Source organism: Camellia sinensis, chromosome 14 (genome assembly GCF_055761805.1).
Source record: "Camellia sinensis isolate YWXY chromosome 14, ASM5576180v1, whole genome shotgun sequence".
Lineage (NCBI taxonomy): Eukaryota > Viridiplantae > Streptophyta > Magnoliopsida > Ericales > Theaceae > Camellia > Camellia sinensis.
Window position 1 is genome coordinate 55,579,467 of NC_138974.1, and position 24,579 is coordinate 55,604,045.

Consider the following 24,579-nt stretch of genomic DNA (forward strand, 5'->3'; position numbering starts at 1 on the left):
ACCAACTTCCCAAAACAACCCATAGTATCAATCATTTTCAAGTTGAAACGTGTGTGTTAAACTTTTGAAATCTACTAAAAGTAACAGTTTAATGAAAATAAAATATTGAAAAATTAATAACAACTAATCCTTTCATATATATAGCAAACAATTTTTTTTAGTAGAGTATATTTGAACCATTTCATTTGAATATAGGATTTTTTTTAATTTTTGATTTAATTTTGAAAAATAAAATTATTAATTGATGATAGTTTTGAGATTTTTTTATTTTTATTTTCTGTGATATTGATGATTTAGATTTAATTTGAAGATTAAAAGTTTTAAAATTATATATATATATATGAAAAAAAAACTCCAATTAATTAATTTAATTACATTAAAATATTAGATTCTTCCTCTAAGAAAAATGAACCCTTCCATTTAAGATCACGCCACAATAAATATCAAATAAATTAGCAATGTTATCAATTGAAATATATATTTTTGAAAAAATGGATCATAAAAAAATAATTGCTACTTTTCATGTCAAAAAGTTAAAATTTTGAAAATAAAACAAAATAATTTCAAAATTTTAAATTAAAAAAATTAATAGATTCAAAAATTAAAAAATTTATTAAAATTAATATTAAAATGTCAAAAAATCTCAATTTAATATTTCGCTTAAATATGAAGCAGCCCTGGAAGGTAATCTTATTTTTAACTTCAATTCTCAATAAAAAATGACCACTCACCCACGGTATTTATCAACCACAAATAATAGTTTTATTTGGCACTTGTCAATCACAAATGACCATTTATTTGGCACTTGTCAATCAAAAATGACCATTTATCAACTCACACAATGGTGTTTTGCTCATTTAATCGTGTTTTTATTGGTGTCAACTAATCAATGAGAGCAACTAGAGGCCTCAGCTGTAATGATGAATATCTCAGATGTGATGTTTGTTAGCGTTTCACAATCATTTTATTTTAAAATATGTTAGAAATTTTTAAAAATTTATTAAATTTTTTATCAAAGATTTTATATAGGTGTGAGACTTACATTATATGAATCTTACATGTAAAATATTTAGTAGAGAATTTGGTAAATTTTTTAAAATTTCTAGCATTACTCTTTTATTTTACAATGATGAGATTGTCTCCGGTCAGATTTAAGTATCGTTTGTGTGTGGGTGATTTTCTGATCACACTGTCCAACTCAGTATTCAGCTGGAGAACACTGGCAGAATAGATGACACCTGGCTAACCTGTAACAGAAAGATAAGATTCCGGCGGTGGTTCATCCACCCGGGGGCACTCCGACGATCAAGTCAGTATATTTCTCAAAGATAATCAATAGTGCTTAACTCATTTGACAGAATATAAATTGCATACCTTAGACCCACTTTATAGCTAATTCAATCCTAGTCCCAATAGAAACCTGACCTCTATGGACTCCTATTCAGTATATACTTTGGACTCCTCAAGAGATATTGATAGATTCCCTAAGAACATTATCCTTATCCATCTTGAAGTCTTCCCTCATTCTAGGACTCTTGTCCTTTATCCGCTTTTCTCGGACTCCGATATTTTCGGAAATAACCTCGGCTTAACCGAGATCACCTCGGCGTCATGACCTGGACACGTGGCACCTCGGTTGACACATCGGCGTCACCTTGCCACGTGTCGGTACTCAAAAATATATTCCCACAGTTTGAGAATTAACTATTTTAGTTATTTTTTAATTTTTTATGAAAAGATATGTAGAAAAGCAAAAAGAGTGATGTGAGAATTTATAATGACTTTTTAAGTTTTTGAAAAAAATCTTAAATCTCCAAACGAGGCCTATTTATTTATTTTTATAGTATATTTGTAATAGATATATTTTATCATATCATTCAATGTGGATGTCATAATTTTTTTAATTTAAAATAATTATAAATTTATATTTTTTATTCATAACTATTAGATATATTTCATTCCATACATAAAATGGAGATAATTAAAGTCCATTTAAGGGTATTGTTAGGTTTCATAAATTCTATTAGGATTCTTATTTATATGATTTAAATTGTTCGGGGTAAATTATTTATGAACATTTTAAAATTGATTTTGCCGATCATAACTATATAATTCTATTACATTTGTTTTATAGTTACATAATTTTATTAAATTTGTTTTTAAAAACTGAATGGCTATATTAAAAACAACATTTGTCAGTTACTTTTTAAAAGTGAAATGTGATGAAATTGTATAATTATTATAATTATCAAATCAATCTCACATTTTAATGGATAATCAACATAGAAAGATTTAAAGGATAAATAATTTGAATTACCGACTGACCTAAACAGAATTTAATAAGAGAAAAGTTAATTTCTATGTTTTATGCTAGTGCCCTTTTATCATAAATCATCATTATTATCCTTCCTACTGTAAACTATTATGGAATTTGGCCCTTTTTTATGAGTATGATATCTTAAGATTAATGAAGCAAGTAATTGATTTAAAAAGAAAACAATTGATCAAGTATATTGTTTGGTGCCTCCATCTAGTGTAAAATAATTTGATTTTAATTTAGATGTTTCTCTCTAGGTCTTGTTTGTCTGCAAAGAAACTGAAATGATGATGGCAATGGAAGCATATCATGTGTTGATGTCTAGGTGTTATTGTACACACCACCAACACAATGCGCTAATTTGGTATGTAAAATAGATAAATATCATTTTATCTCTATTATCTTTATTAATAATAAAAGTTGGTACAGCCACCAGGGGTTGCCCCATGTTTGGTTGTCTGAAAAAGAGGCAGCCACCACACCGCCGTGGCCTACCCCCATATACCATGTTGGTTCATAAAATTTATGGTGAATATATAAATATATATATATATATGTAAGCAGTGTTGAATCCAAAAGAATTAATTTTGCTTCATTTTTCTTTGTTTGGTTGATACAGTTTATGTTGATACAACTATTATTACTCGTGTTGTACACAAATGTCTTGATTTTTCATTTTTTGTTATTTTTAAAATAAACATAATAAAAGTTTGAAAACACTTCATTATTATTGTTTTATGCAAAAATAGTTTTTTTTTTTTAAATTCCAAAACAATTTTTACGTACTTTCTAAAAACAGGTTTGTTTAAAAAAAAAAAAAAAAAATTGAAAGCAATTGACAAAAATAGTTCGTCAATTTTTTTTTTTAATTTTTTTTAAAAAAATAAAATATAAAACAGAAAACTAAAGCACATCAATTGGTCATCTTTTCTATATTGAAATTTAATTATCACACTATTGTCAAAGTAAAATTTGACTTGCTAAGCCGTTACTTTGAGTTTAAGTCACACAGTTTATTTTTTTTATTTTTTATATATATGAGAGTGTTGGAAACCTCATCCTAATTCATGCGCATATATATATATATATATATAAGTCGCTAATCTCATTAATTCTCACTAATTGCAAGACTCAAATCTTAAAACAACATTAAGAGAAAATCACAAATAAAATTTTTAATCACTCGTCTACGTAACTTTTTATGTTAAAATTATAAATCCTAATCAACCGATACGATCCAATTCATTACAAATCTCTTTATTAAGACCATTGACAAAAGTAGCTAATCATCCATGGAAACCAAACCAGGATTGCTGATATCTCTGGAATTGTCATCTAGTTTAGCATTATGCAGAGAGATGTGGACTTGATTTCTAGTATTTGATGATTAGTTCAACTTTATGCTTTTTTTGTCCTCTTGTATTTGGACTCAAGACAATTGTTTTACAGTAATTCCAAATAATGCAGCTCTAAGCGCAGCCCATGTAATGTATATATATAATGCTAGTTACAAAGGCCCGTGTTACAGTATATTTAAGATTTATATTTTAATAATTTAAAAAAATAAAAATATTATTTTATAAAATTAAATAGAATAAATCATTAAATTTATAATAGAATTATATAAATTGTATTATAAATAATAACAATTAAAAAATATATAATAAGTCCTATCATTTTAACATAATTATATTCTTTTCTTTTTCAGTAAGATTAAGTGTGAAGACATAAAGATAAACAAAATAAAATATATATTTTAGTATGAAAGAGATAAGATAATTCCCCATCTAAAAAAAACTGAACTAATAAAGAAGCATAAGAGAATACATATATATACAAATGACCCTATTTATTAATGAATAAATCATACTTGCATAACAAATGATCAATTTTATTAATAAATAAATCCTTAAGTCAATTCATAATTTTTAATGATATGAAAAATATATTTCAGTTAACCATTTTGTTAATAAATAAAACACTCAGTCAATTAATAGTTTTTAATAATATGATATTTTTCAATGAAAATTTTTAATAATTTATTATTACGTAGGAGAGTAGTTATTTATTTTTTTTCTTCTGGGTTAAATTAAAATTTATAACAAACGATAGTTATAATTTGTATTATTATAGGACTAATTCATGTTTTAAACAAACATTATGATTATGAGTGTATTTGTAATTTTTAAAAAATAAAAAATTTATGTTTTATAATTGACCAAAATGTTTGCATATTTATGAGAAAATCTTCATTTAAATTGTTATACCATTAGTATACTATACAAAATAAAAGGGTAAAATAGGAAATTTCCAAACAACCTAAGGGCAAAATAGGCAATCCAAAACAATCTTCCCAACCAAAGCAATCAATATGTCTTACATAATTTTCAAAATGTCACCACTCAAATTGTTTCACCAACCAACTAAAGGGCAAAATAGCAATTTCAAAATAAAGTACGAGCAAAATAAGAAAAGAAATGACAAGGCATAGGAAAAAAGAGCTTCTTATAGATATAGATATTCGCAAACACATGTTTTTTAAGGTTTAATTTTCAATTAAACTATAGTCTTATAATTCCAACATCTAGTGAATAATAAATTAATGATCCTCCCATTAATCGGCAGCGAATTGAATTCAAACTATATGCTAATATAATTCTTTAAAATTATCAAATAAAATGTTAATTACAATTGACACCCCTTTACTTTTATCAAAATATCATTTTGATCTCTCAACTTTCTATTGTAACGAGCAGCACCTTATAATTTAAGTTAAATCATAATGGAGGAGCTGAACAACGCAAAACTAACGTCTCTTGGACAATTGCCCTGAGTTATTTTAAGTGAAATTCATTATTCTTAAAAATAATCAAGATGATAGATTATGTTCTCCCATAAAAAAATAAAAAAAAAAGATAAATAAAATTGTTCCATTCATTTTACTCATTGTGATTGTCATGATTATTATGTTAATTAATCTTGTATTACTTAAACTAAAATTAATAAAATCAATTATAATCTATTTTACTTATTGACATAATGTCCAATTCAAATCAAAATGTTATTATGTTTATATTTATAATTTTTTTTTTTTTTAAACTTTCAAAAAGTGTAATGGGTAAAATAGATTGGTTTAGACTTCAATCTGGGTAAGTTTAGCAACATCAAACAGGAGTAAAAAAAAAAAAAAAAACACTAAAAAGTTAAAAAATCAACTAATTTTAAAAAAAGAAGTCAAAGATTCGCTTCTTTTTTTTTATATACTTTTTTGCACAATTTTTTCATAAAAAGTTAAAAAATAATCGAAATATACTAATTTTTTTCATCTCATATTTTAGTAAAAAAATTACTAAAATAAACCACCCTAAGCTCGTTTGGCAACATCACATTTTAGCTTAAAAATCAAAAAGTCATTAAAAAATGCCAAAATCCAACAAATTATATAAAAAGTCAAAGATTCATTTTTTCCTCTACTTTTTGCACATCTTTTTCATAAAAAATCAAAAAATCATCCCAAACATACTAATTTTTTTTACTTCATATTTTAACTAAAAAATTAAAAAATTACTAAAATAATCACTTTCCAAACGAGGCCTAAGATTAAAAAATATAAAAAATTAATTTGGATAATTTGAGTTTAGCCTGGATTTTTTTAATTGAACTTGGGTTTGGGCTTGAATAAGCAAAATAAACTCCTCAATCTCTCTATAATTGGACAGACTTTTACGCTGTATTTAGTTAGAGAATTTAAAAAAAAAAAATAATACTAAGAATCATGAAAAAGATATTATGAAATCCTTCATGAAGATTTCTTTTCTTTTGATTAGTATGTGACGTTTTCTTATATGTGTAATCTAACGTTAGAGAATCTTCATGATCATTTTCATGATACCTAGCATTACTCAAGAAAAAATATAGGTAAAATGTGAATAAAATATGCCTATATTTCATTTCATTTCACATATTTTTTTCCTTTTTATTTTTAAATTTCTTCTCAAATCTCTCAATCAAACACAATATTAAAGTTGGATTGTAGGCATAGGTACGGATATTGTGGCCCATATCTATTAGCCTGTTTTGCCCAATACAGATAGGCCGACTTAAGTTGATATGGAGTTTATCCAACTCAGCCCAAGAATTTCCTTATGAGAAGCCCAAGAACCCTTCTTCAGGGATCGGATCTCATACAATTGGGCGTTGACGCAGAGACGGAGAGAGAGAGAGAGAGAGAGAGAGAGGGAGAGGGGTTGAAGAGGGGGACAAGGGTCTAGAAATCAGTACCTTTAGCATATGCTGTAGGTTCCAAATCCAATTGCCACGCTCTGTCGGTTTCTTGATTTTTGCGGCGGCGGCGGTGGTGGTGGAGGGTTCATCGTGAGGCGGTGGAGCCGCGCAGTGTGGGTGGAAGTATTTGAAATTGAGTTAATCCTCCTATGGCGTATAGAAGAAAGCAGGGAGTTCCAAGACCTATGATCTTGAAAGAAGAATTTGGGCTTCGTTCTCCTCTTCCGCCCGATGAGAGCTCGTCTTCTTCCTCCAACTCTTCTCTCGCCGCCAAAGCCATCAGAGCATCGTCTGCTTGTCGCGACTCCTCTCTTTCCTCCGCTTACGCCCAGTCCGCTCTCTCCCCCCTCCGAGACCCCAACCTTGCACCCCCTTCTTCTCCTCCCTCTTTACCAAAGGTCTGCTTTCTCTCTCTCTCTCTCTCTCTCTCTCTCTCTCTCTCTGTGTCTCCCCTGTCTTTCACTCAGACCTCCTTATTGTTTTGATATCACTTTCGCTCTCTGGAACATTATTTCTTTTTTAATTGATCAAAATGTAGGCTTAAGTAATGCTTGCTTATAATTGATGAAAGCTTGGTGTGATTAATTGTTTTCTTGTTTATGTGAATCTATGTGCATTGTTATATATAATGATTGATGATCAAATTTATTTATTTATTTTCCTGTCAAATGCCAAATCCATCATGACATACACAAAATTTAACAAATCAAGAAAACTCAACATTTAGACATTGACAATTTATATTCACCTAATCCGTTAAAAGAATAATTCAACAACAATTAAGTTAATTACTAGTAACATGACAATCATTAAACCATGTACAAACTAAACCCAACTTTTTCTTTCTTATATATATATATATATATCATCTTGTAGGTTTCTTTGGGACAGCAGATGAAACATTTGTTCAGAGGATGAAAAACTCTTACATGGACATATTTTTAATTTCTCTCCATCCATATGAATTGAATAAATTGTTAGATACTTACAATTTATGGACTATCCCTCCATAGCCTCCAAAACAGTAAGTATTTACTACAATTGAAACAATGAAGTCCTATAGCATGACCCAATTCACCCTTTTAAAATAGGAGGAAGGGTGAAGGGGATGAAGCAAAATCAATTTTACGAATAGGGCCCTGATTGTTTGGTGGTTTACAGTATACAGTCTTTTAAAACACTTTGCATGGTTTGAACTTTCTAATTTTTAACTTTGCCAGTGCCCAACCTTTTTGAATAAGTAATAGCTGTTTATTACTCTCATTGCATGACATTTTTTTAATGATTTCTTTCTCTTTGTGCGAAGTTTTGCTTGTGGAACTAAAAGAATTTTTTCTCAGCTAATTAGTGTGGTGGTGTATGTGATTGTAGCATTCAAACAATTATGAGTATACATCTGTGAAAAGTTTGAGTGAACCAAAACATGGATTTTGGGGAGGCTTGGCAAGAAAAGCTAAAGCCATCATTGAAGATGATAATGCGGCTCAACAATTTGAAACACCTGGAAGAACGAGATTGCAGATGTCTGATACAGCAACAAGGGGTCAGGTGGGAATCAAGTTTCAAGATTAAAGTAACAGGCACTCAATGAAGGGCATAACTTTAGATAAACTGCAAGCTAACATGTCGTTCATTTTTATCTCAAGTCAAGTTAATTCCTGTCTCCTTAGGCCTTGTTTGGGAAAGGCTAAAAATTGGCTTTTTAGGTTAAAATTTACAAAAAGACAAAATAGGTTAAAATAGCCAATAAGACAAAATGTTACATCAAACCCATAATCATTTCACTTTTTCTCTCACAAACATCACATCCAACTACAAAAAAATTCAACTATTTTCCCAAACACAAAATTTTTTGCCTACTAAAATAGCAAAAAAGTAAAATAGCTTACTAAAATAGCAAACTTCCCAATCAAGGCCTTAGTCCCCTAGCAATGCTCTCATTTGGATAGTGACAATCTTCCTAACTGTGGCATGTATTGGTTTTTATAATACGTGTCTCAACCATCTTAATTGATTTCAGCGCAGGTTGTAGTTCTAAAATAGCTCAAGTAATTTTTTATTTTGCTAAAAATAATATTTGTAATTGTAAACAGTAGTAGGTGTTTTAACTTTTTGATAATTTGAGTCCTAATCTCTCTCTTTATAAATTTTAGCTATTAACCAATTTTTGAAACCTTGGCTTCAGACTATGTAGTTGTCATTTTGTGTTCAAATACCTCTAAATGTGATGATTCTTTTGTCCACATGTTTGCTGTAGTGTGATAATCTATCTCATTCACCTGAAAGCCAGAGAAAGCCGGACAATCCTGCATTGCAGAAGGGCCTAGACGCAATTACATCTTCCCTTGGTTATATTGGCGGCACCATTGGTAATGCCCTTGAGGTAAGCTTCAATATGTGCTTGGTTCAAGGATTTTGGGTTGGAAATGGGGTTGGATTTGGAGTTCAGCCTTTTAAATTGGTGTTTAGGGTGCAACAAACAAGTAGCATTTGACTTTGCTTTCAGACCTAATGTTGACTATTAGTTGTAGAAAAAAGAGGTGCAAAACACAAGTGATTTGGCATTTTTAGCAAAATCTAGTTTTTACTACAAAAGGTAGGGGAAAGGAGAAAACAAATAAATCACCATTACGAACTCCTGAACAATGCTAGTGTTGTCAGTTTAACTGCCACTGCTGCTGCCACTGGCACTGTTAACATTAATTGTTGTTGTCAACACTCTTCCTCTGGCACCTACCACCGCTGGAACCACCTCAACAACATGCTACTGGCACCACTGCCACAACTGCCTCTATCCCTGCCAAGTTGTCACCACCATCAAGGTTGCCACCATCATACTGCTGCCGGTTCACTGTATTACTGTCATTATCTACTCCATCCATCACACCCATCTCGACACCTGTCCCCTGCTGCCAGCCCCACCATTGCCGTAGACACCATCACAGTAACACTTTTTAATATCCCATCACAATTGATATAATATATGTATTGTGTTGATTAGTTCTATTTCCAAGAAGAATTAAAATTCAAATTACCCATGTAAATGATGTGGATTTTGATCCAGCATTTTTCCAATTGTTCGAGTTTGAGGGCTGTCACAATGTCAGCTATGCAATAAAGTTGAAAGTTAGGTCTGCATCCATTCGTTCCCTAGTTGACAAAACCAACACTAATAATGGTCTTCCATAAATGGTGAAAAGCAAAGCAACTTTGAAATTCTGTGTTCTGTTAGTTTTTCTCTATCACTGATCGATAATCTCCCCATTTTATAAAGAAACCTGATTGTTTACTCAATAGTTTTACTGATTTCTTTATTTGCTCTAATGATACCCCTTTACTTTTTTCAGGAGGGTCTCAATATTGTGGAGAACCGGACTGCAGACATCATTCAAGAAACTCGCAAGCTACAAATAAGGAAAAAAGGTAGCAGCAGTTCTGAGAAGCAGAATCAGACATTGAATGTTGGCGGCACACGGCAACAAACCTTAATGCAGACTCATATGCAACCCCAGATGCAGACTGATCAGGAAACCCAACTGAAGGCATCTCGCGACGTAAGGTGGCAATTGTGTAGCATTGGTTAAATAATGATAGTATCTTGGATGTGTTGTTTCATTCTCTTTCTATTTCAATGTTAGAAGTGTCATTAATAACCTGAATGTGTTTGATATTTTTGTCACAAGCTCACACTTTTGCATCAAATTCCTTGTATTTGGTGTGCACCTTACCTAGTACCAAGCAGCACACCAGTAAAAACACGAAATGCTAAATGAGTGTTGCTCTCAGTCTTAAATGATTGGCAGTATTCGCTTGTTTTTCTGCCTGCTTACCCAAACATTTTGATGTCAGGAACCATTTTGAGAAATATATTTGCTTTACTATCATATGCTGTTTGAACAATATTTATATTTAGTTGTGTCAATGAAACGCATGATATGCCTTCTGGTTCACATCCCAGGTTGCCATGGCAATGGCTGCCAAAGCAAAGCTTCTTCTACGTGAGCTGAAGACAGTCAAAGCAGACCTAGCTTTTGCAAAGGAGCGTTGTGCTCAGCTGGAAGAAGAAAATAGAATCATTAGAGAGAGTTTTGAAAAGGGAGATAATCCGGAAGATGATGATTTGGTATTTGCATTTTCTTGTTCCCTTTCTCTGTCTCTCTCTGTCTCTCTCTCTCTCTCTCTTTCCTTACATTTACTGAGAGTTCTTAGTGCAATACATTCTCTATTTTCAAATTACTCCTGTGAACTTCCAGCATTCCTGCATTTGTTTTAGAATTCTTATTCTATTTAAAAATTGATTTAAAATGGTAATGAAATTTGATATTCAAAACCCAAAATCAAAAATAGTTTTATCTTCTCTGTAGGATTTCAATATTTTCTTTATTTATCTTCCCCGTTTCAGATAAGATTTTGCTGGGTTTTTTTTTTTAATTTTATTTTAATAAGAATAGGAAGTCCTGATTGAAGCAAATCTACCTTTCTAGATTACAGTATGCTGATCCTCATGTTTTCATGTCAGATACGGCTTCAACTTGAGACACTTCTGGCAGAGAAAGCTCGATTGGCACAGGAGAACTCGGTCTTTGCTCGGGAGAACCGCTTTCTAAGGGAGATTGTTGAATACCATCAGCTAACCATGCAGGATGTTGTATACTTGGATGAGGGGAGTGAAGAGGTTACTGAAGTTTATCCCATCAAAGTACCTCCAGTGAGCAATATGGATTCTATGGGCACAATACAAAATTCAACCCCATCCTCCCCAACTGCGGTTCTGTGTGCAAGAAGTCCACAAGTGGCCCAGGATGTTTCTCCTCTCCATATGCCCACGCAAGAGCTTGCAAATATCTCCCCAGGTGTTAGCTCCTTTAGCCATATTCCAGAGGTAGAAGATTTGGAAAGACATCCAGATCATGCATGAAGGATGCCTGCTCTTTTCGCACTCTTTTCAAACAAAGGTTTGAATTTGTATCAATATCATTTTGTTTTTTTTAAATTGTTTGACATTCGTAGTCATTTTCACTCTTTTTGGCCAAAATATAATCGGTTTGTATTGATTGTATAATTTTTTTGTCATTTGGGTCATTGCCATGTTAAGAAAATGAATATAACTTTTGGGAGTTATTTCTGGAAACTTATTTTGTGCTCTATTTCAATTCGAAAACATTGTGCTATTGCCAAAGAAATATCTAGGGTATAAAGTTTTGTTAAGTTTGTGACTACGTTGTTACTCTAATCTCAGTCAGTTTGTCTGGCCCTTTCTAATTTTGCTTCGAAGAAATATGGTCTTTTATTGTTTGTAATGTTTTGAGTGATTTGCAGAGTATTGCATCACATGAATTTGGCTGTAGGCTTTATGTGAATTGATGCATTGATGAGATACCAATTCTCTGCATTATATAAGTGCTTTTATATATGAGATGCATTCGTGGGATGAGATAGCAATTATGTGCATATAAAGGCAGTGACAGATCCAGAATTCTATCCTTTTTTTTTTTTTGGGAATTGTCGAAAGCATATGATATAGGGGTTCTGTAGATTTTATGTTTTTCTCTTTGGTGGGAGGACATGCTAGTTATCTACCAACATATATTGAGAAACAATTGGGCTTTTGCAATTTTTCTTTTATGCCATAGTTGTTCATAAAAGAAATGGAAACAGGAAACAATAAAAATATTATGTGAAATGGAAAACACTATTTAATATAAGAATGAGTAAATAAGATATGTATGAGATATTTATTAGGAATCATAAAGATAGTAATATAAAGCATTAGAATTCTTGTATGATCAATTGGGGGATTTATATTTGTAAGGAATAGAAAATAGGAATAGGTACTAGGAAATCCTATTAATTCATTCGTTAGTAGAGTCAGACTCTTTTTACTCACCTAAAAAAAAAGTTGGACTCTTTTTAAATCAATGTTATTCACACTCTTACTTGAACAAATAATTGTGAATTAGTGGGTTCTCAAAAAAAAAATAAATTGTGAATTATTGATTTGTCCCTACTATTGTTTCTATATGTCTTGAACATTTCTTCAAACAACTGATGTGCAATTTCTTCAATAACAAAAACAAGAGAATATTGTTCTATCGAATTGACCGGTTTTGGTGTCATAGCTTGGCCAACAGAGGACAGATATGAGAGACCAAATAGATGGATTATTGATGGTTACATTGTTTGTTTGTTTTTGTTTTGTGATGGTCACATTGGTGCATTGCATTACAGTACTGCAGTGCAGAGGACAATTCCACAAGATGTGCATGAATGATTTTGAATAATTGGGAAGGTTGTTAATGGCTTTTATATATTTTGTGACCGACACATTGTTGTCTCCACAAGATGTGCAGTTGCCATATACTTTTCAAGCACACTCCATAGGGAATCCTATGTTGCATCATCTATTACCAATGTCTTGTAACAAACTTTGTTTATTTCTTTTTAAATATATATTCGTTGAAAGTGCTTAATTCCAAGATTGGGGTCTGATTCTGACTGTTATTTGCTTGGTATGCAAAGTAGTTGTATTAAAAAAATGGGCAACTCGTACAAGTATTTCTTTAAAGTTGGTTTTGAAAATGATAAAATGTACAAAACAGCAAGGTTTTTGACTTGCCATTAGAGTTCTGATGACATGATTTCAAGTTCTGAAAATAATCTCTTCAGAAAAATGGAGTGAGGTTGATGTAAAATAATTGAATTCTATTAGTATTAAGACATATTTGATTTGGGATTCAAAAGGGAATTAAAGGAGTTGGGAAAGTACATATCACTCTACCATATGGTCAAAAATAATACTCTTCTCTTATCTCATGTTATATCATATAGTACAAATATTTATATACAATATATAATCTCATTTGATATCTTGGGTATTATTAATCACATTCATAATTTCGTAGTATTATCAAATGAGAAATTATAATTTCCTCGTAGGACAAATCTAAGTGGTATTCTAACTTAAATATTATTAGATAAAATAATGGGTCTCACCACCTGTTTGTCTCTTTTGAGGAGGTAACATGACACTTGTCTAAGCATAAATGGTATGGAACAATACTCTAAGACTACCAAATAATTTTTTTTTCTTATCAAATATCATCTTAATTAAATGTTTGACAATGGGTTATGTGTCTAATTAAGGAAAATGTTTGTTTGTTGTGAGAGAATTGTTTAGGTGAGAGGGACAATGATGTGGTGCCACTTCTGTGGATTAAAATGAGGACAGAAACAGGTGGTGATTCTTGTGACAAACAAAAATAAGTTGGCATTGGGCAGCTATACATGAATCATTTGAAACAGTTCGTTGTTGGAGATGCTTCTTATGCCTCCTAAATACATCAGTGGAAATTCACATGAACACATGAGAGAGAGACACCGAGAGAGATTTATTTAATACTAATTAAGTTGTGTTAGGTTTGTTTGTGCGGCTTGTCGAAACTTGCTATAAAAATTGAAATCTCTAATCATTCCATGTTTAAATACGACCAACGAATCAATATTGGTTCCAAATGTAACTAATTAAGAAATTTCCATCCACCACTGTATGTTGATTTAGGTTTTGTTTGATATCTCTTAGAAGTTGACTTGTAAATTCATTTTATTAAAGCAGAATTTTAAGTAATCTAAACGTATACTTATTTCTCATCAAGCCAACTTTAACCATTTAAAAATGTTATAAAATAATTTAAAAATTAGTTTTTCCTTAAGTTATGTTTTTCGTTGGTTTATTTTTAGTCAGTAAATTAGTGTTTTTAACTAACTCTAAAAGGAAGTCTTAATCATCAATTCTAGCCAATTTGTGTAGTTTTCATCACAAAATGTAAATTTAATGTTATGCTTAGATATTAGATTTATGAAGTGAAATGAAATAAATAAATTTTGTTTCTTTGTCTTCGCAAATATATGATCCAACTGTAATAAATTTATGTCAACTTAATAAATTAAGGGCAAATTATACAAATAGTCTCTATAGTTTGGGACTTGTATTACTTTGGTCCTTAACTTTTCAATTGTAATATATTTGACTCTGTATTTTGAATCTTGTTTCAAATAAGGACAATTGAAGATACCATTCAAGGGAAAAATCGTCAATTTAATAAAATATAAACTAATTTAACAAAAATAAATGTCAAAAAAATATTTTTGATTTTTTAAAAATTATTTTTATCCACCAATGATAAAATTATGTAAAATTGATAAAAATTATATGATTAATTTTTTAAAATTAATTTTACATGATCATCATCCAAACACATAATAAAAATTAATTTGGTAAAAAAATAAATAAATGTTTAAAAGATTTATCAATTTTACATAATTTTATTTTTAGTGGGTAGAAATAATTTTTAAAAATTCAAAATTATTTGTTCAACATTTATTTTTGTCAAATTAGTTTATATTTTATCAAATTGATGATTTTACCCTTGAAAAATCTAATGATATCTTCAATTGTCCTTATTTGGAACAAGATTCAAAATTCATGGTCAAATGTGTTACAATTAAAAAGTCAGTGACCAAAATAACACAAGCTCCAAACTATAGGGACTATTAGTGTAATTCACCCATAAATTAATGGTGAGTTCTAGATACACTACAACAAAATGTACTTTTGGTGACTAAAAAATTTCAGTTGCCAAAAGTTGCGGAATTGGCGACCAAAAATAATATTAGTCGACAAAAGTCAAATATTTAGCTACTAATTTTTTTTAGTTAGGGAATATCAATTATTGGTGACTAAAAAAAAATTTAGCAACTAAAAATATCACAATTGTTATATAAAAAAATTTAGTTTATAATATATGATAAAGAAAATTTTTAAATGCATAAAATTCGATCATAATTAGATATAACTTTCTTACATGAGATATAAGCTACATTCATAGATCCCATTTCATATAATAAATTGTGTTTAATTCTATAATGAAATTATACAAAAATATTATATGGTAAATTTTGAATATAATAATGCCTTGCCTTGTTTGCCGTCATTAATTGATGGGAATGGAATTGCCGACGTGTAATAGCAGGATCACTTTAGTTACAGCAAATGATGCATTTTGCCATGTAATTTAAAGTTGAATAATACCAAAATGATCATAATGAATAAAAAATAATAATAATAATACCATAATGATTATAATTTTTTGGGTTAATTGCACTTTAACCCAAACAATTAATTATGAATATTATCTTATCTGATCAACTTTAAAACTTTATATTTTGTCTCCTCAATTATCAAAATTACTTCACTTTCATCCCATATAGGATAAGAGCTTTTGTACATATTTTAGTCGTTGAGGTCTGATTGTATGATTTTAAAATTTAAGAAGTTATAATAATATTCAAATGATAGTTAAAAAAATAAAGTACAATTTTTTATTTTATTTTATTTTATATGCTCAAGGTACTCAAATTTACTGACTTATGTATTTGTAAATTTAAATTCATATCTAATAATAAAATTAAGAGATAATTGTTAAAAAAACCCAAGTTAAAGAGGTAATAAGGTATTAAGTTAAGTAAATTTTTTTTGTTAGTGAGAAGTCCATTTTTTATTAAATAGTTTGGTAAGAAGTACTTTTGTTTGTTTTGAATGAAATTTTATTTTTAATTTTACTCATTAATTTATCTGTTGACTTTTGTTGACTATCTGTTCAAAAAATTTCCTATCTATTCCATAATTTTCATATTTGTTGAATTTTTTTTTTCTTATTTGTTGAATTTTTTTATCCTAATTATTTAATTTTTAAATCTTTTCAATTTAAATTTCTCTTATTTGTTTAAACATTTGTCCAAATAAAATTTTACCTGTCAAAATTATCTATCTGTTGCTATCATCAAATATTTTTTTTTATCTATTTAATGTTTTTTATTGATCAAATATTTTTTTTATCTATTTAATATTTTGTTCAATTTTTTTCATTTATCTGTCCAAATTTTATTATCTGCTTAATTTTATCTGTACAAAATTTTTATATCTGTACAAATTTCATCTGTTCAATTCCTGATCTGTTTAAATTTTTTTTCCCAAATCTCTTATTTGTTGAAATTCGTTCTCACCAAAACAGCAACAAACACACAACACAAAGAATCAAATATAAATAAAAAAAAATTACATACACAGAGAAAGGGAAGGGGAAAAAAACACAGAAAATATATATATATATATATAGATACAAAGAATAACTGTATATGTAGATATACATATATGAGATTTTATGTATGAAAATAACTATATATGTGCATCTATATATATGTGGATTTTATGTATGAAAATAGCTATAATATATATGTATCTATAGATCCAAAAGTACAGTGCAGCAGCTCTCCGTCATTCTTCATTTCATCGCCGAAACCATCCGCCGATGTGGTCACTGTCGGAGAGATCTCAGAGATCTTATCTGAGAGATGGAGAGAGGCGGCGGCGCAAGGCGGCGAAGAGAGAGAGATGGAGGGAGGCGGCGATGGATCTCACAATCTCACGGCGTGTGGATCGACGGCGGATCTAGAGAGAGAGGAAGTAGAGGAGATCGGTGTGGATGACGGTGGACGTGGCTGCAGTGGAGAATGCGGAAGAGCTAGAGAGAGGGAGACAGCGAGAGGAGGGAGGTGACGGAGGTGGTAGTCCGTCGGTGATGGTCACACGGCGGCGGCGGCGAAGCAAGGAACGGCGGTGGGAAGACCTAGGCAGTTCGTCAGTAACGGCGAAGGTGTGAGGGAGAGAGTCAGAGACAGAGTAGAAGGAAGAGAGAGAGTAGAGAGTGAGCGACTTAGAATATTAGGGTTTCAAATGAGTTTAAACTGTATAACAATATCCATATATAATTGGATAATTTAGTCATTTTACAACATCTCGTCGAACATTAGTATTTAGTGCGTGAATCTCCAGACAAATAAAATTTAAATTTGTTTATAGGCAGAATGGAGCAAGGATCCTCTAAAGTGATTTTTTCCTAAAGTTTCTTAAAGTGCTACAGTGTATGGTTGAGATTTACTGGCAAGTCACATCAATTTTTCTGATGTGACTTGCCAGTAAATCTCAACCACACAATATAACACTCTAGGAAACTTTAGAAAAATTTCACTCTAGAGGATCCTTGGTGGGCAGAATGACCTAAAATTAACTAATATAAAATATAAATATGTTATATATAATTTGTTGACCAGAACATGCTTCAAGTATTATTCTCGAACTTTTTATTGATAAATTTTATTTATGAGTATTTTAACTTAAGAAGTTTACGAAGAAAATTTATATTTTACCTAGCCTTATGTATTTATAATTTTATTTTATAAAATCATTTTTCTTATTTTACGCTACTTTTTTAGACTATTATACTCTTATATTTAATATTGTTATATATTATACAGAAAAAAATAAACACTATCATTATGTTTTGGTAGTTCTCCATATTAGTTGTCATCCAATTTTAATGTCGTTGTAAATTGTTTTGCTGTGTGATTCTTGGTTGTGTTAGGGTTTCTCTTATGTTTGAAAAAGACAAACAATGTACTCTGTTTGTTTACATTATTGTGAAGTCAAACATTGATCCAAGGAGAGAACAAGTAGTGCTCTGTTTGAAGAAGACGAATACTGTGCTCTATTTGATTACATTGTCTTAAGGTTAGTATGTAACGGATGCATGCCATTTGTGATTGGATTTATAAAAAGGATTATATGCTCTGTTTTTTGCTTCCAACTTCATTTTCTGATATTGATGGGCATGCAACTTCATTGTCTTAAGGTTTTGACTGGCCATGTGTTTGAATTATGTCTCTATTTTTTGAATGTGGTGAATATTCACATCGCATGAACAATGTGAATGTTCATAAAGTGTTTAATTTTGGGATTAGCTGTGCAAATTATAGACTTAGCGATTTTTTTTGTTGCATGATGTCAATGTTCATATACAGTTGTTATAAATCTTTTTTGTGGTGTTTGTGTGTTCATAATGTGGTTGCTCACTTCTTTGTTTTTATGTCTTTGCAACAGATAGATACCTTTATGTTGCTGGTGTGCTCATATGCGGGCAGTACTACTGTAATAAATATAGTGCGAGCACTGTCTTATGCACGTTTCGTGGAGTGTGTGCGTGAAAAATGGAGCGAATTATCTGTTGATTATGTTTCATTGTTCTATCGGCTACCTAGGATTAATAGGTGTAATTTGAACAATGATAATGAGTTTCAAAGTATGTTATTACTTGCCAAATCAATAAGGGTTCAACATATAGAGGTTGTTGTTGAGTTGAAAAGTAAAGTTGGTCAGTCTAGTAGCTCTGGTTTGTTGCGTGTTAGGGGTGGGGATGAAATGGATACACTGCAGAGATTTTGCCACCATAAGGAGAAAAAATTGTTGTTAACCCCTTAGGCCAATAATATTACACACGTAGGACAACGATTTGTAAGAGGTGCTGAAGAATTTTTTAATGTTTTATGCAAGTATGCAATCCAATGTGGGTTCCAATTTAAGTATGTCAAAAATGAGAGAGTGAGGGTTATTGTGGTATGCGATGCGTGAGGATAGGGGTTACTTGTGGGCTATACATTGTAGAGAACAACCAGCAAATGAAATTTTCTATATTAAGAGATTGAATAACGTACATAGCTATAGTACGGATGTTCGGACATCGAAAAATCCGAGAGTGAGTTCTGATTTGGTATCGACTATTATCTCTGAAATTGTTAGGGATAAGCCATTAACTCGCCCGTGTGAGGTGGTCGGTATTTTGAAGCGGGACTATGGATTGGATATAAGTCACCATATTGTGTGGTTGGGCGTGGAGAAATCAAGAGGAGTCATTCACGGGGATCACTCATTATCTTTTGACGAGCTGCGATGGTATTTGGACGCCGTGATGTGTTACAATCCGGGAAGTTATGTTAATACTGACTACGACTCAAGCACTCAAAAATTTAGCCCTTTTTTTGTTTCATTTGCTGCGTGTATTTCGAGATTTAATTTTTGTCGACTATTGTTATTCCTTGATGGGACATTTTTTAAAGGAATGTATAAAGGTCAACTACTTGCCGCAACGGCGAAAGATGGGAACAATGGTTAGTATTTATTGGTTTTCAACTGATGTAAATATTTACATTACATTTCATTCATGTCAGAATGTGAATATTGACATTCTGTTCAGAATGTGAATATTATTATTAATGTTACTAAATAACAAGTGAAATAGTAAGATGTTATTATTTACAACATCCCTACAAGAATTCACATGTAAGCAAAACAGAGTAATAGAATATTGACATGATGTAGATGTTCATAACACTTGTTTGATTCATGTTTTTAATTTAACACTTTGTTGTTAATATTCACATTGGAATATTGTGTTCATGTGTTCGATCTTGTCATGTTGTATTTGTCATAGGTTTATTTCCAATAGCATTTGCGATTGTTGATTTAGAGACCATGGCTAAGTGGTCATGGTTCTTGCACAAGCTTGGGAAGGTTGTTGATACTAGGCAACAAATTACGTTCATGCTGAAGGTATTCTCATCAGCTCACCACGGTTATTGCTTACAACACTTGAAGAATAATTTAAGAGACCGGATGAAGGATATTGATAATCAATTTAGGGACCACTTGGTTAGCAGTTTGGGTGATTGTGCATATGAGCCAATTGTGGTGGGTTTTCATAAAAAACTTGATAAATTAAATGAGGAGGGTAAGCAACGAGCGCATAGTTTCTTGAAGGAGTTGGCATCTGAGTATTGGGCAAATTCATATTTCAGGTAGGTTTATACGCTTGATGTATATCTAATGTGAAATTTCATATTCAGGTCAAGAAAATTCATTTCAATTATTGTGTAATGTTGTTATATTTTGTAGGGGCATGCGTTATGGAGAAATGACATCTAATGCAACAGAGTCGTTTAATAATTGGATAAAAAAAACATGTAATCTTCCTATCACTCGAACGGTGGACACTATTCGTACTCAGTTGATGCGGAAAATGTCGACGCGGCGAGACCAAGCGAACAAGTGAAATGAGGCTATTTGTGTTACATTTGAAACCATATTTCTTGATTCGTTCAATGACAGCAGGTCTTGGCAAGTTAGCAAAGCTAATGAGGATGTATTCGAGGTTTACTCAATACCATCTGTCACAATTAATATTGCGAGACGTACCTGTTCTTGTTTTCAATGGTAGATCAACGGCTTCCCATGTGACAATGCTATTATTGCACTTTAGAAGAGTCAGTACAATGTCAACGATTGTGTTGGACACTATTTTCATGTTGAGACGTATCATGCAGCATACTCGGGTGCCATATTTCATATACCATCGGTGGAGAAGCCATCCTTCTATCCCATGGACTTCACCATATACCCACCAAACTGTGAAAAGACCACCTGGCAGACCCAAGAAGAATAGATTCCATCAAAGGGGGAGAAATTGAAGCAAATAAGGTGCGAGAGATGTGATAAGTTGGGAAACCACAATTGGAAATCCTATAAGGAGCCGATATAGGATGTGCAAAGTTCATTTCAACATTGTACATGTGGGGTTTTATTCTTGTTTGGAATAAGATTACGTTTTGTGTGACAATGAGCATAAAGTGTGTTGGAATGATTTGTTTATCTTTTTGGTTTGTTGTACCTAAAACAGTGGCATTGTGAGTGGTATTGTTTAGCAAAATGAGATTTTGTTGTATATATTGTGATGAATGTATGCGTGTGGTGTGAATATTCACATTTTTGTTACCACTGACAGTATCAAAGTAGTTAACATGAATATTTATATCACTATAACCATTCACATTATCAAATCATTTGATGTGAATATTCAGATTTGTATTACAAATTGTCATTGTGAGTGTTTTTTGCTATCAAAATGGGATGTTGTATATATTGTGATGTGTGCATGGGCGTGATGTGAATATTGACAAACCTGTTACCATTTACAACATCAAAACATTTGATGTGAATATTTACATCATTTGTAACCATTCACATCATCAAATTATTTACTGTGAATATTCACTTATGTGTTAAGAAATATGATATTCACACCTATCACATTGTGTTACAATAATACTTTAAGCAATATTCACATCCATGGAGTGAGAATTTAAACATTAGATCCCTTGATGTTGTGGAAATTCATTTCATGTCATGTTTGGCAAAAAATAAATACAATCTTAATGTGAATGATCAACACGAAATATGTCTCAAAATGCATATACATATATTAAATGAAAAATGGAGTACAAGCAATGATAGAGAATTGATTTACTGTAAGAACCTGATTTTTTAGACAACTAATTAGTTTATTAATAATAATATTAAGTCAATCATTAGTGATTATTAAACTATTAAATTATAATGTTATAATATTAATAGCACCATAATTAATACCAATATTAAATTCTTTTAAATAAAATTATTTGTCTTGCTGTGATTAAATTTCTGTATCAAAATACAGTTGTGAAAACTAAATGAGTTAAGTAAATAGTAACTGAATTAATCAGAGGATAGTGAGGAACAAAATATCTAGTGACTAGGTTATATATATTTATTCAATTGATTTAAAAAAAAAATCAAATCAAATCAAAATTCATTTTGGGAATAGAAACTCAGCCCAGACATGCCAGACACACCTTTGCTTGCTGCCACTCTATGCTCACATGCATAGATGGCCAATTTCAAGACCTTGCCAAGGCAGCCACGATATGCAGCAGTTGTAAGCTATCCTATTAGGTGGTATTTCCTAAGCCAAAAGAGAAATAAAGTAAAACTAAAATAATAATAATAAATTAGGCCTCAAACTCCTACAATTAGGAGCATTCTTCAGCAGTCCCTTGCACACACATATGTAACTAAACAAACAAGAGGGGGAGAGGAAGAGAAAGCAAGAGGGGAAGGAGAGAAAAGAGGAGTAGAAGGGCTCAACACTTGAGAATGTTTTTTTACTTCATTGAGGTAAAGAAATACTCAATCTCTACCCTTTCTTAGATGTTTTCTTAAACCTACACATTAAAAATATGCAAGAGTGTGTATTGATAATACACAAATGCTCAATGCATGTTACATTTGGATAGAATGATAATCTTATGATTATGTGATTTCTGTCTTTTTTTTTACTAATATGGGTTAGGTGGTTTAGCTAATGATTTTGCTCTTTATGTGATCAAGTATTCTCCATTGTTGAATTAATCTCGCATGTTTGTGAATTTATGTTTACTCTTCATCAATATTAATTTCTGTTATCACTAATGAACATAAATATGAAGGATTAGAGTTTCACATGCGAATAATAGTAAGAAACATTTTTTTTTTTGGTCTTGCATGTGATTCATGGTGGATACAAAGTGTGTTTTCACAAAACTAATAAACTTCCAGCAAAAACAGATTTTAATCCGTTTTGAATAAACCCTAAACAAACTCATGAGAACACTTTCATAAAATTCGAAACTACTGGAGTTATTTTAGCATGTTTTTATGACACTAGAATATTGAAAAAAAAATTTTGACAACGTTTTCATGGCCTGAATATATTTTTAACCTCATTGCTATTTGGAAGCAGCAGCAACACTGACTTTACCAGATCACCGTTTATTCCAAAAAATGAATTTTCAAGTGATTCAAATTAGAAAAGTTAGATTTTTAAGTTACCTTTCAAACGCCGCTGCTTTCATAATTTTTTTCTAAGTATTGAGAGAGAAACACCAATTTTTCCAAAAGGTGACAGAATCGGTCCAGTTTTCTTATAAAAATCATTTGACCATCTTCGACTGGTTTTCAGCCTTCACACTCTTCTGGAAATATGTTCTAAACTCAAAAATTTAGCAAACTGTTCTAACCATGCCTATTTTTAACACCGTTTGAGACCCCTTTTTATTTTTCAAACCCGAATCACCAGTTCTGGAGGTGAATGTAACTCACTGTCCCAGCAAACCAGTCTTCTTCCAAAAACATTTCTCCATTTTAAAATCGTTTTTAGACCTGGTATTCTTCTCAAAATATTTTCCTAACTCGATGAACTAGCACCAGTTAAAATATTATAATGGTTGAACATCGTTTGGTATGGGTTTCATATTTTTTTTTTTTACCATACAGAACTGAAAGAAGTAGTGTGTGAATTCCTAAGAAATTTTATGATAATTCCTAAGACATTCTATCATATTTATTTTGGTTGTCATACACGATTGTGTTGTGCTATATAAACATTACGTCACTATAGTTTTCAAACTAAAACTCGTACATGCATCAAAATGTGAATTGGACAAAGTAAAGGGACACGGAATCGAACAGGTACATTAAAATTTAAAAGAGATGGGGTCAGCCCGGTTCAGAATTTTGCGCAAGTGAGTTGCGAACCCTAACATGGCACGGGAAGGTATTTCAGCTCTTATTAGTACAGGCGATATAAGGTTGGTGGTGCGGGTGTCACAACATAGACCGTTCCCTTGGGACAGACCATGATGTCACGACTCAGGTACGTAACCCTGGTGCGTAGGCATCATTAATAGTTACAGTAAGTAACATTTGAATATTTGACCAATGGGGAGTCAGAATTGTCCATGGCCATTGCTTAGCAGTTGAGTGGAAATAGTACTCCGTGGGGAGTTACTTAAATTTATCTGATAAACTGAATCTATGAGAATTTAAAAAGAAAAGCATGCATTTTCCTTATGATGAATCACCATTTCCGTTTGCCATTTATTTATTTATTTATCTATTATTATTATTTTAACTGTTGGCACTCCTATTATGCTTATTAGATGCTACATGTTATTCTGTTACTATGCATTATTCATTAATTATGAGTACTATTATCGGGGTAGATATTTTCGGGTTGTAGTATATTACTAAGCTTGTCGCTCATTGGCATTCTCGTTGCCCTGGCGTTTTATGCCAGGTAGCAAAGAAAACAAAGGAAACACTGAGACCTTGCAAGGTGACATTCAGCCTTGATTAGCTTGAAGAGTCCCTAGATTCCACGAACCATTTTCTATATTTC

General features: G+C 31.3%; 2 protein-coding genes across 2 annotated transcripts; both read left to right on the top strand.

Annotated features, from left to right (window-relative positions):
* Positions 1-6,409: 6,409 nt before the first annotated feature.
* On the top strand, positions 6,410-11,784 carry LOC114297217 (uncharacterized). The gene is made up of 6 exons (XM_028241608.2): positions 6,410-6,999; positions 7,973-8,149; positions 8,859-8,984; positions 9,949-10,155; positions 10,560-10,724; positions 11,121-11,784. The coding sequence occupies exons 1-6, from the start codon at positions 6,751-6,753 to the stop codon at positions 11,517-11,519; spliced, it is 1,323 nt and encodes a 440-aa protein (XP_028097409.2). The 5' UTR covers positions 6,410-6,750; the 3' UTR covers positions 11,520-11,784.
* A 7,332-nt stretch (positions 11,785-19,116) lies between these two features.
* Positions 19,117-20,601, top strand: LOC145806993 (uncharacterized). Its single transcript, XM_082904883.1, has 3 exons — positions 19,117-19,660; positions 19,984-20,347; positions 20,445-20,601. Exons 1-3 carry the CDS (start codon positions 19,117-19,119, stop codon positions 20,599-20,601), a joined length of 1,065 nt encoding a protein of 354 aa, XP_082761009.1.
* Positions 20,602-24,579: the final 3,978 nt, after the last annotated feature.

What these genes read in the sequence shown, in the direction of transcription:
- LOC145806993 (XM_082904883.1), top strand. Translation starts at nt 19,117, where the DNA reads ATGCGTGAGGATAGGGGTTACTTGTGGGCTATACATTGTAGAGAACAA. An exon ending in GGCGAAAGATGGGAACAATG is followed by an intron (nt 19,661 to 19,983) that starts GTTAGTATTTAT and finishes TATTTGTCATAG; the next exon opens with GTTTATTTCCAATAGCATTT. An exon ending in TGGGCAAATTCATATTTCAG is followed by an intron (nt 20,348 to 20,444) that starts GTAGGTTTATAC and finishes TATATTTTGTAG; the next exon opens with GGGCATGCGTTATGGAGAAA.
- LOC114297217 (XM_028241608.2), top strand. Translation starts at nt 6,751, where the DNA reads ATGGCGTATAGAAGAAAGCAGGGAGTTCCAAGACCTATGATCTTGAAA. An exon ending in ATACAGCAACAAGGGGTCAG is followed by an intron (nt 8,150 to 8,858) that starts GTGGGAATCAAG and finishes TGTTTGCTGTAG; the next exon opens with TGTGATAATCTATCTCATTC. An exon ending in AACTGAAGGCATCTCGCGAC is followed by an intron (nt 10,156 to 10,559) that starts GTAAGGTGGCAA and finishes TTCACATCCCAG; the next exon opens with GTTGCCATGGCAATGGCTGC.